The 12,005-nt window shown below is 44.6% G+C and overlaps 1 protein-coding gene across 4 annotated transcripts in view; it reads left to right on the forward strand.

Moving 5' to 3' along the window:
- Tekt1 (tektin 1) overlaps positions 1-12,005 on the forward strand; it is a 52,227-nt gene that overhangs the window by 31,956 nt on the left and 8,266 nt on the right. For all 4 annotated transcript variants that reach the window (XM_023723275.1, XM_004638303.3, XM_023723274.1 and 1 more), the window contains exons 3-6: positions 1,460-1,625; positions 4,228-4,356; positions 4,810-4,953; positions 7,029-7,251. In XM_023723275.1, the coding sequence (XP_023579043.1) occupies positions 1,460-1,625; positions 4,228-4,356; positions 4,810-4,953; positions 7,029-7,251 (662 nt within the window). The remainder of the gene's footprint in view (positions 1-1,459; positions 1,626-4,227; positions 4,357-4,809; positions 4,954-7,028; positions 7,252-12,005) is intronic.

Below are 12,005 nucleotides of genomic sequence, written 5' to 3' on the forward strand. Positions count from 1 at the left end.
ACAGGGAAAGGCTGGCCAAATAGCTCAGTGGATTAAAGCACCTGCAAGCAGGCGCATGGGCCTGGGGTTCAATCCCCGGGTCTGCCATGCAGGCCCCAACCCCACGGCACGCTGAGACAGCATTTGAGACGGCATGGTGGTGCGTGCCTGTAACCTCAGCTCCTGGGAGGCTGTAAATAGGCGGATCATTACGAGTCGGATCTAGTAGTGAGACCCTGAACACCCTGTAGACCCTTCCCTAAAATAAATAAATAAATAAATAAAATAAAAAATAAGGAGAAAAAAGACAGGAAAATTAGAAGATCAGTCTGCGAGGCCCCATAATTGATGATTCCAGAAACAGAACAGAGGTAATGAGGAAGATTCACCCATGAAAGAAGAAAAGAAATTTCCTAGAACTAAAGGATATAAGGTTTTAGATTAAAAGGTCATGCTGGGATGGGGATGTAGCTTGGTGATCTAAGCACCTGCCTGGCAAATGCATGGACCCGAGTTTGATCCCTGGTACTGCATGCCGTGCCAGCCCTGGCACCCTGAGTGTGCTGTGCCTGCTGGTGCACATGCCTGTAATCCCAGCGCTGGGGAGGCTGAAAACAAGAGGATCACTACAAGTCTGAACTGTGCAGCAAGATCCTGTACTGAATAAATAAAGACTTTTAAAAATGTTAGAAAGAGGTCATGCCGGGTGTCTGGCATAACAACTAGTGATAACTAGCATAAGTAAGCTTGATGCCAGAGGGAAATTTCAGAACATTCAGACAACAGAGAAATTCTTAAAAGCTTTAAGAACGAGGGGAAAGAAATCTCACTGACAGATTCAGGAATCAGAATGGCTTCCTACCTCTCGACAGAAATGCTGCAAACTAGAAGGAATGAAGCAACATCATCAATATCTAAGTGAAATCTAATTTACAGCACTGTGCAGCCAAACAGCCTCAAACAGTGAGGGTAGAATAGAAGCCTGTTCAGCCTCCCCAGCCTTGTATGTCCCCTGCACCTGCCCTTTAGCTCCTGAAGGATGTGCTCCTGCGTGGCGCAGGGGTAAGTAAAGGAGAAGAAATACAAACCATGAAGTGCAGCTCATAGCACTGAGGAAGTAAAGGCGAAGCAGGGTCACCGGGCAATGGCACGGGGCAAATGAGACAGCCGGCATCCCGGCTGGCGCTGGAGGAAGTGCTCTGGGAGAGAGGTTTCCAAGGAAGAACAAAATCAGTAGATGACTGGATGGATTAGAATAGCTGGAGGAAAACGTAGCAATGAATATAGAGAAAGGGAAGTGATCTCGAGAGTAGGCATTTGACCATCTGTATGGCTTCCATAAGATCATGTTATAAACCTCAAATATGCACCATATAGTTGATTTTTAAAATAAGCACCATCTCCCCAAAGCTAACCATTCTCTTTTAAAAACTTGGCATCGTTGGGAATTAACCCCCAGCATAAGTTCTCTGTGCCTCAGAACAGAGACTCGAGGAAGTTAGGTTCTGGAAGAAAGAGTTAGATGACAAGCTCGAGCAACTTGTCCATGAGACCGAGGACCTGCTGTCCTATAAGAGCCGACTGGAAAAAGCCCTGGAGAGCTTTAAAGAGCCCTTGCACATCACGGAGCGGTGCCTGGAATACAGGTAGGAGGGGAGGTTCCTGGGTCGAGGCATCTGCTGTGAAAAAGGCAGTGCTGGGTGGCAAGAGCTGGTGGTGAGAGGTCGTGGGTTAGGAGGCAGATAGGCACATGCTGTCTTGGACCCTGACATTCCCCCAGCATGCTGTGCTGCTGGGCAGTGGAGTGTCGCTTTTCGCTCTTAAATAGTTAGGACTAAGTTTGGTTTAGGTATCAGACAACTGCAAAATGATATTAAGCTTTAACAACATAGTTTCTCTCTTGTATTCAGAGTCTAGAGATGGTTTGTTCAGGTTGGTGTGCTGTGTAACAGTTTTGGGGTCCAGGCCTCTTCTATCTTATTACTATGTTGCCATTGGCTCTCACTTCCTAGGTTACCTTGTGATTTAAAGTGGCAGCTGGAGATGTAGCCCTTATGCCCACATTCTTCTGCACATAGCAATAAGTAAGGCCTGGCTTTGACTATGTCTATTTGTATCTCGTTGATCAGACCTTAATCATATGGTCAGACCAACTCAAGCTGGGGAATGGTTATCTTTGGTTTGGGCAGCCAGGTGCTTGGCTAAAAACCCAGGGGTTCTGTGACCAAGAAAAATGGTGAGAACTTCTGGATGTGGTGGCACGTGCCTGTACTCCTTGCATTCAGGAGGCTGAGGCAGGAGGACTGCTGTGAGTTCAAGGCCAGCCTGAACTACCTAGTGAGACCTTGTCTCAAAAAAACCAAAGCCAAACCAGAAGAAAACAAACAAACAAACAAACAAACAAACAAAAAAATGGTGAGAATAGATCCTATAGATACTACGTACCAGTAAGTCTGCTCCAATGTGCTTGGCCACACAGAAGAACTTTGTATTCCAGAGAGCACTCTATGGTTGTAACTTTTTGTAATTTAGGGAAGCGTCTACGGGTGTTCAGGGTCTCACTACTAGGTTGGACTCATAGTGATCTGCCTGTTTACAGCCTCCCAAGAGCTGGGATTACAGGTGCACATCCCCATGCCCAGTCTCAACTGCTGTCTCAGAGTGCCCCAGGGGCGGAGCCAGCACAGCAGGCCCAGGAATTGAACCCCTGGCTCTGCACCTGCTTGCAGGTGCTTTAATCTGCTGAGCTATTTGGCTGCCCCTGTGGTCATAACTTCTTATTTTTTTCCTTTAAGGCTATGAGCAGCCTTTCCCCCTGCTGGGGAAAAGGCTGGGTGATGCCAACCTCTAGACCTGACCCCTGCCGTAGCCCTGGCTGGAAGGGCCTAATAGGTCTTTTCCCTGGTGCCATAGCCCCCTGCAATCCAGTGTGTCCTCCACACTGGCTATGAAGTGAATTATTCCAAATGCAGATTTGTACACATCACCCAAGGCTTAAACAACCCTTCAGTTACCACCGTACGCCTCAACAGCTTCAAGATAAAGCTCAGGCTCCTTAACTTGGCAAATACTAAGCTCACTGCAAGCTCCAGTTCTCAGCCCCGATAGTGGGATGTGCTTAGGGGTGCTGTGCTGCCGGCGCTCTCCCCAGCGCACCATGCCTCTGCCCTCCTGAAGCCCTCTTTCCTCCGCGATCTTGGTTGGGACCCTCTGAGTAACCAGGCAGCAATCTCCCCAATCACAAGCACAGGAAACAAATCAAGGAGCTCAGGATACCTAAATGGAAGCCTAAGGAAAATTATAATACAGAGGTGGTTCAGTTTGTTTAGCACATGCCATGTACCAGGTATGCATGGTATGCTTTCTATGTCATCTGCTCTTTGCCATAGTTCAATGAAGTACTGTCAGTTGCCCCCACTATACAGAAGAAAAAACCCAGGGCACAGATCAATTATATAACATGCTTCAGGCCATGCAGCAAGCAGTTAGTGGGAGCTCTTCTTTCTTCTACTATCATGGAGGGTAGAAAAAACAAAGTATCAGGCAGTGGGGTCAGCTTGGGGGATAGGATGGCCTGGTGGTTAAAAGCATGCCTAATGTGCAGTCTGTGGTATTGGGTAAGTTACTCTGCCTCTCTGACACTGTTTCCTTATCTGTTCTTGAAACATTTATGTGGGAATGGACTGAGGCAGGCAGATTGCATGTTCAAGCCCAGCCTGGGTAACTTAACATTTCTCAGGGTCCTGTCTCAAAAAATGTAAAGGGTTGGGCGTGTAAGGACTCAGTGGAAAGCCCGGGGGCTTATCTGGGCACAGTGCTTGTCCCACACAAGGTGCTCAATGCTAGAGGTAATATTAATATTGGTAGTTTTACTATTAGTTCTTATTATAATAAAGCATTGCTTTGGATTCAATTCTTTGATTTCTTTGAAGTTTGGAATCAAAGGTGGTAGCATATGTCTTTGAAATTCTGTCCTAAGGCAAGGTTTCCAGTGAGTAGATAAGAAGGGACAGACTTCAGAGCTGAAGGCCCAATGCATGAGGGGAGGGTGGATTCCATTTGTTTTTTGGACCCAGAGGTGAGTCCCCATCAACTGTTTTTCCTTGGGTTTGGTGTTTTTTGTTTTGAAGTAGCACCGTCACTAACTAGTGCCCATTCCCACTGCATCACCAGAGGGCTGGGATGGTGCTCTGTGCTCTGTGGTTTGGGGAGCTTTACACACCTTGAGCCTCCCCCAACTCCTGCCAGGGAGAAGCGTGTGGGGATTGATCTGGTACACGATGAGGTAGAGGAGGAGCTGCTGAAGGAGGCTGAGATCATTCGGGGTGCCATGGCTCTGCTGACCCGAACAATAGAGGAGATGTCGGAGCAAATCAGGTATAGCTGTCCTGGCCTGTCTGCTGTATTCACCAGGGCTGGGCTCAGGCACAGAGGGATGGAGTCAGCCACTCCCACAGACTGTCTATGTCCCCAGGTAGCCCAAAACTCATGGTGAGAACTGGCTGTCCCCTTTCTCCATATGGTGGTTGCACTAGGGTGGGGGTGGTGGAGGGGCTGGATTTTATCTGTGGTGATAAACTGGAGGATGCTGGAGCCCCTTGCTGCCTGGGCTGACCCCTCATACTTTGGCACCATGGTGATGTCAGAAAATGGTTATGTCACTTTGTCACCAAGGATCAAATAAGTGCATTAGAGGGGTGCAGAGATAGGGCAGACGTGTGGTCATCAGTGACCCAGCTAGCCTGAGCTTAATCTTTCAGGGCCTCTCTAGGACCTCTAGGTGCACCTGGCTTTTCCGGAGGGAGAAACCCACTTACCCTCTCCCTTCAGGCTGAACCGCTTGGCCAAGTACAATCTAGAAAAGGATTTGAAGGACAAGTTCACGGCCCTCACCATTGACGACATCTGCTTTTCGCTCAACAACAACTCACCAAACATCAGATGTTCTGAGAACGCCGTGAGGATTGAACCCAAGTGAGTAGGGTTGATGCTAAGTAGTGCTGGCCTGGGCCCAGCTGGGAATGTCCTGGAGCCCCACGGAGAGGAAGCACCTGCCGAGCCAAGGGCCAAACAGCGCTGGCGCTGGTGTAGTACTTAGCACTTTCTCGCACTTGGAGACAGTGACAAGGAAACCTTGAAAGATTTAACATTTATTCTTTTATCTATTCATGTTTTTAACAATAACAGATTCTAAAAATATGTAAAGGATGACTTAAGAATTTCCCCCATCTGCCTCTTTCCATTTTCCAGTCCTCAAAATAACCAGAATGACCTGTAGGCTCATGTAAGCATACCTATCCATACTCCACACATAAGCCAATTGTGTTTAGTTTGAAAAAAATGAAATTATTGCATGTATCTTTTCTGAAACATCTGACTTGCATTTTGCAATTAATATCACAATGAATTTAACTCATTTTAGTTTTTTAAAAATTTCTTTTTGAAATAAAATAGACATACAGAAAAGCACACATTATAAACATAGTTCATTGAATCATTATTGTATTAACTGTACTGTATAACAAATTACTCCAAATCTCAACAGCCTAAAGCAGTAAATATTTATTAATTTGATAGATTTAGTTGGGCGCAGTTTGGGTGGGTTTGGTTGGTGCTTGTGGCTCAAGGTCTCCTGTGCGGAAGCCGAGTGGCAGCTGGGGCTGCAGTCTATCTAAAGGCCTGGATGGCGCGGGGTCCATGTTTTCTGCCCCCAAGTAGTGATGGCAGAGCTCAGCCCCTTGCCACATGAGCTACTCTGTGGAAGAGTTTCATGACATGGCAGCTGGCTTCTTCCCCTCTAAGGCACCTAAGTGAAGGAGAAAGATGGAGCTAGAAGAAAGGAGGAGAGAGGAAGGGAGAGGGAGGCCCAAGACAGAGGGTTCCATCTCTTATGTCCTAATCTCAGGATTGACAGCCCATCCTCCTATTGTGAGAAACGTTTATTTCTTATTCAAGCCAATGAGGCTACACGGAAGTGCGAGTATCAGGAGGGAGAGGCTGCTGGGGACCAGAGGCCGTCCCAATCGCAAAGTGGGCAGACTTCCTATTTTCTGGCTTAATCAGGGATAAATAGATAGATAGATAGATAGATAGATAGATAGATAAATAGCTACTACCACTACCACCACGACAGAGCCCCTCACTGTCCCCTTCTGTTCAATAATTTTCTCCACCCCAAAGGTAGCTACTCTCCTGATTCCTAATAGGTTTTATTTTATCTTATTTTATTTTATCTTTTGGCTGAACTGGGGATTGAACTCAGGCCCTTGTGCTTGCCAGACAAACGCTTATTCTACTGAGCTATCTCCCCAGTCCCTAAAAGTCGAGAATGATTTTTTTTGGCTGGCTCAGGCTGCCTTAAGGGCGGGTCTGGTAATGCAGGTGGAGGTGGGGATCGAACCCACATATCCTTCACTTGACTGCATTTGCATGAGCAGGTGCTTAAACAACTGAGCTAACGGGCAGATCTCTTATTTTATTTTTTTTTAATAGGTTTGTTTTGCCTACTTTTTTTTATCAAAAAAGCAGCATACACTATACATTGTATGTTTCCAGTTTCTTCTAGTTAACATTACTTTGAGATTCATCAGTGTTCATTAGCAATTTCTCATCAAAACAGCAATTTTTTCTTTTATTTACGTCTTTATGGGCTCATGGTTTCCTCTTTTATTAGGTGTATTACTATTAATATTTTGATGCTGAAATTGCTTCTAGCTGTGTGATCTAGACCAAGTGACTTCATTTTTTTCTGAGCCTCAATTTTCCTCTTCTGCAAACGGGGGCCAGAAGAGTTAGCTTGCTAGGCCACCATGAGGATTGAATGAAGTCCTGTGCGTAGGTGGGAGCTGGCCCAGTGCCTGGCTCCGAGGATGCCGCCATTGGCTGATCACTCTTTGCTCTGCTGAGAGATGTGGGGGCACATCCTAGGTTTCTCCGAGGGTGGAGGCAGGCTTAGCTTCTGGGATGCTTCTGGGAGCTTGTTCCCTCTCTAGTCCCCTACCCCAGCCCAGATAAGCGGTGGATGAACAAATGTACGAGTTGTGTTCCAGCTCCGTGAGTCTGGAAGACTGGCTGGACTTCTCCAACATGAATGTGGAAAGGGCTGACAAGCAGCGCAACAACTCCCTGACCCTGAAGGCCTTAGTGGACCGAATCCTGTCACAGACTGCCAGTGACCTGAGAAAGCAGTGTGACGTTGTGGACACAGCTTTCAAGAATGGGCTCAAGGAGACCAAGGATGCCAGGGACAAGCTGGCTGTTCACTTGGCCAAGGTGAGGTCCCCAGGGCACTGGGGAAGCTTTCTCCATGGAAACAGGAGTGTCCCCATGGTGAGGCTGTTGCCCTGCTGGGCTTGCATTGGTGGGGTAGCCGAGAAATAAGACTTAGTCACATCTCTCCGTCTTAGCAGTAGGCTTTGGGCTCTGGAGGACTAGGTGGGACTTTGCCCCATTCTGGGGCTTCATTGTCATTCGCGGCTGCCAGAGGTGCACCGAAGCTGGAGGTGGGAGGGGGAGGCTTGGGGACTGGCCACAGAAATGTGCCTCGCTGTCTGACCTCAGGCACTCTGGGCCTTGGTTCTTCCTTTTATGACATGTAGACATGGACAGGCTGGCATCTGACACCCTTTGTGCCTCTGAATTCCCATGAGTTGATGCCACCCATTTCTCCAAATGCAGCTACCCCTTGGTCTCTGGCCAGGTGTCCTTCCTGCCATCCAGTAATATGTGGGTACCTGAACTTTTAGAGGGTCATATAAAGAAAAAGGCTCGGAGTTGTAGAATTTGCCCATTTCCACGGTTTAAGTACTCCTGCTGTGGTCGTTTCTTCAGGTTACCTGTTAGGCACCAGGTTCATGGCTGAGTACTTAACTGGAGCAGCTCCAGCCCGCCTTCCTCATTGCCCACGAGCCGGGGTCGAGTGTAGAGGAGCAGCCCGCAGGCGAAGCTCAGGGACACTGAGAGGCAGTTTGTGAAACAGTAGCACACATGGCGTGAAGAGGCGGGGGCAGTGATGGCCACTGGGGGATGGAAGCAGATCGTTCAAGCTGCATGAGCCCCTTGCCTCAGCTGCAGCAGGAGATAATGCTGGGGGCTCTGCAGAGACTCCAGGGCAGTATGACCAGTGAGATTGCAATGCAAGCCACCTGTGTCCTTTTACGTTCTCCAGTGGAGACACACACCTGTGAATCCAGCACAGGAGGCTGAGGCAAGAGGCTCACTGTGAGTTCAAGGCCTGCCTGGGCTACATAGTGAGTTCTGGTCTAAAAAAAAAGTGAACTCACTTTAGGATATTTTAATCTGTTGTATAAAATATTATCATTTAACATGTTATGATGCAATTCATGATATATCTTACTTTTTTGAAACAAAAACCCTAAGTATTCAAAATCTGAGGTATTCCCTTGGTGTCTTCAGGGTGCTGGTCTCAAGATTCAAGGATGCCGAGGTCTCTTCAACAAAGCGGCATAGTATTGGCATAGAATCCACGCAATCCACCCATACACTTTAAAGCACCCCTAAATGACTAAGGATACCTCATGCAAATGCTACATACGTGTTGTTATACTTCATTGTTCAGGGAATAAATGAGAAGAAAAAAAGTCTGTCCATGTTCAAGACAGATGCCACTGTATTTTGAATGTGCATTTTTTTTTTTTTAAAAAAAGGTATATCAAGGAGAACTTTCATATCCCATTTTTGAAATACAGAAACAGAAGTCCAGCGAAGTTAGAAATCTAGTCTACAGACCTCAATCTGGTACAGGGCAGGGCGGGCTCAAATCCTGTTTCTGTGACTCAGAACTGGGGCTTTTGAATGTTTCCTCTTGCAGTTGGCTGGACTGTGGATGCCAGGGATGGTCACCTGACATGAGCTGCGCAGCTCAGGACCGGGCACAGTTCACGTGCGTCCTAGCTGTGGTGACCATCGTTGCTACGGCAGCCTTCCTGTGGAAGGGCACAGGGAGGTTTATCAGAGTGGGCAGGGCTTAGAGATTATGGCCTCAGGTCAGACAGAGCCGTGAAAGCGAACCCAAATGTAAAATCTTGAAATCATTTTAATTTTTTGTATCCTCAAGCTGCAGTTTTCCTTTCTTTCTCAATTTTTATTTTTTGAATACTTCTGTGCAGTGCATAGTAACTAAATTCCTGATGGGAGCTGTACATGTATATCACACATCTAGTGTTTTTCTGCTTTTTTTTTTCTGTCACTGTGCCCTCCCCTTCCTTTCTCACTCTATCTCTTGGTCCCCTCCCCATTTGCAAACGTTCTATCTATTGCCCATTGACTAGCTTTTATTCTGCAACTTATATTTTAGGTTTCTTACATAAAAGAAACTGTGTGCTACCTAAGTTTGTGTGTCGGTTTCGCTTCAGTCAACATTATGGCCTCAAAGTGCATCCATTTTCCTATGATTCAAACTTATCTCTCTTTATGGCTGAGTAGTACTCCACTGTGCATAACTACCACATTTTTAAAATTCATTCATCTTTGATGAACATGTAAACCACTTCCAGGATTTAAGTATTATAGTTGTGCTGCTATAAACATGGGTGTGCATGGATCACTATAGTATGATAGCGTCACACTTTTGGGAATATGCTCAGCAGAGTTATAGGTAGGTCAAATGGAACTTTTTCTTTCCTTCCTTCCTTCCTTCCTTCCTTCCTTCCCTCCCTCCCTCCCTCCCTCCCTTCCTTCCTTCCTTCCTTCCTCTCTTTCTTTTTTTTTCTCCTCCTCCTCTTTCATCATTATTATTTTTTTTTTGAGACAAATTCTTGCTCTGTAGTTCAGGCTGGTCTTGAACTCACCTTGTAGCCCAGGTTGTTCTCAAACTCACAGAATTCCTCCTACCTCCTCCTTGCAAGATCTGGGATTACAGCTGTGCACCATCATGCCCAGCAGGAGTTTCTATTTTTTTAGTTTTTTGAGGAATCTCCCTATTGATTTCTGTAATAGTTTTATGAGTTTGCATTCCCGCTAGAAATGTGGAAAGGTCCCATTTTCCCTGCAGCCTCACCACCGCATTCGTTGTTATTTGATATCTTGATGATGGCTATTCTTTCTGGGGTAAAATGAAGCCTTGGTGTGGTTTCAATTTGCATTTCTGTAATGGCAGAGATGTTAAATATTTTTTGTGTATTTATTGGCCATTGTACCTCTTTGAGATGCATCTGTTCAATAATTGGCCATTTTTTGATTGGGCTTTTTATTTTAGAGGGGTCTAATTTTTTACATTCTTTATATATTTTAGACATTAGTCTTCTGTCTGAGGAGTAGCTGGTAAAAAAAATTTTCCCATTCTGTAGGTTGTTGCTTCATTCTGTTGGTTGTTTTCTTTGCTGTTCAGAATTAAATTTATATGATTCCATTTGCTGATTTTTCATGTTATTTTGTGTTTAATTTGGGCTCTTTTCAGAAAGTCCTTGCCTACACCTATGTCTTCATGAGTTTTACATGTCTTCCAGAATATCTGAAATCATTTTCGGGGCTGGTGAGATGGCTCAGTGGTCTAAAGCACCTACTTGGAACAAGCTTAGCAAAGCACAGGGACTGCGGTTCAATCCTCCAGCACCACATGCCAGCCAGCCCTGCCCCCTGGTGGGCTGAGCTGGCCACACACACACACACACACACACACACACACACACACACACATAAATAAAAAAAATAAAATTTGAAATCCTTTTCATATTCAGAAGAATTGAAGTCTAAGAGACAGATACAAATGTACATACATACACACATACATACAAACATACACACATACATATATACAAGTTAGAAGATGTTGGGAACTAGCAAGGAAGATCACTTAGCCAAAACATTTCAAATCTAATCAAGAGACATAGCTACTTGAATGGAAGTGGCCGGATTCCATTGTGAGCAGAAGCATTAGGGAGTGTATGCTTTTAGTAACTCTGAGATCCTCCATTAGGAGGCCACCAACCTAGGTTCTGTGAGAAGAGTTCACCTGGTCCTCATCTTGCTAGAAACCTCCTTGGGCAGGAGACTTAGCAAGCTTAAAAGACAACTTCCTGTTAAATGGTAGGTTGACTTATTTTTTATTTGTGATGACACAATTGTTTTTTCCCTGGGCAAAGCATATTTTAACCTCAAGGAGATCTACATGTAACTATGGGAATGTTTAAGTTAATTTAACACAGAGACAAGGCAGGCTTTTTTTTTAATATATAAAAGGTAAAATAGTAAATATTTTAGGCTTTGAAGGCCAAGTGGAAAAAGTCATGGATATTATGTTGGTATTTATGCAATAAGGGAGAAAATAAATTTCCATGAATTCTTCATTGACAGAATTCAAAGTATACTACTAATAATTGAGTATAAGTTTTTTGTAATACAGACATGATAGTATATGAGGTAAGGATAACACCTTCTTTTGAATTCATCAAAGTTAGCATTTTCCATAACACCAATTGCAAACATTCATTAATGTTGACTTGAATGAGGTTTTACATAATTCACCTTTGAGCCTGTCTTTTTACTCAGATAGGTACTGCCAAATTATGATAACAACCTATGAGCATATTATTTTGATGGAATATGTTCAGTCTTTGGAAGACATTGATAAAATGCCATTAGATTCTTATCCTAATACTGATCCTTTAGTATGTCATTACATGTCAGATTAATTCTTTTCCAGTTGAAAGCTAAATATAAGATCATTAATTGCACAGTTAAGTAGATTTTGAAATATGGGAATTTTTTTTGTACCTACTTTGAAATCCAAAAAGCAGTGTTAAAATTTGGAAAATATTTGTTGCAAATTTGCATGGGATAGAGGTAGGAAGTGTGTCAAACAGCTTGATAGTGTGGGTAAATAAAACCATGTTGCTTGTTGCAATGACTTTATTGCATTATGAACTTTGCATATAAGCGCTGTCTTCTTGCCTTGTGACTTTACATTGGATTGAGGAAGAAAGATTTTTAAATAAGTCTGAAGCAGAAACTGATTTCCAAAGCCATTCAGTATTTGCTAACAGTGGGAGAGGGAAGTTCTTCTTATT

This window comes from Octodon degus, unplaced genomic scaffold (assembly GCF_000260255.1).
Source record: "Octodon degus isolate 3935 unplaced genomic scaffold, OctDeg1.0 scaffold00098, whole genome shotgun sequence".
Classification (NCBI taxonomy): Eukaryota; Metazoa; Chordata; class Mammalia; order Rodentia; family Octodontidae; genus Octodon; species Octodon degus.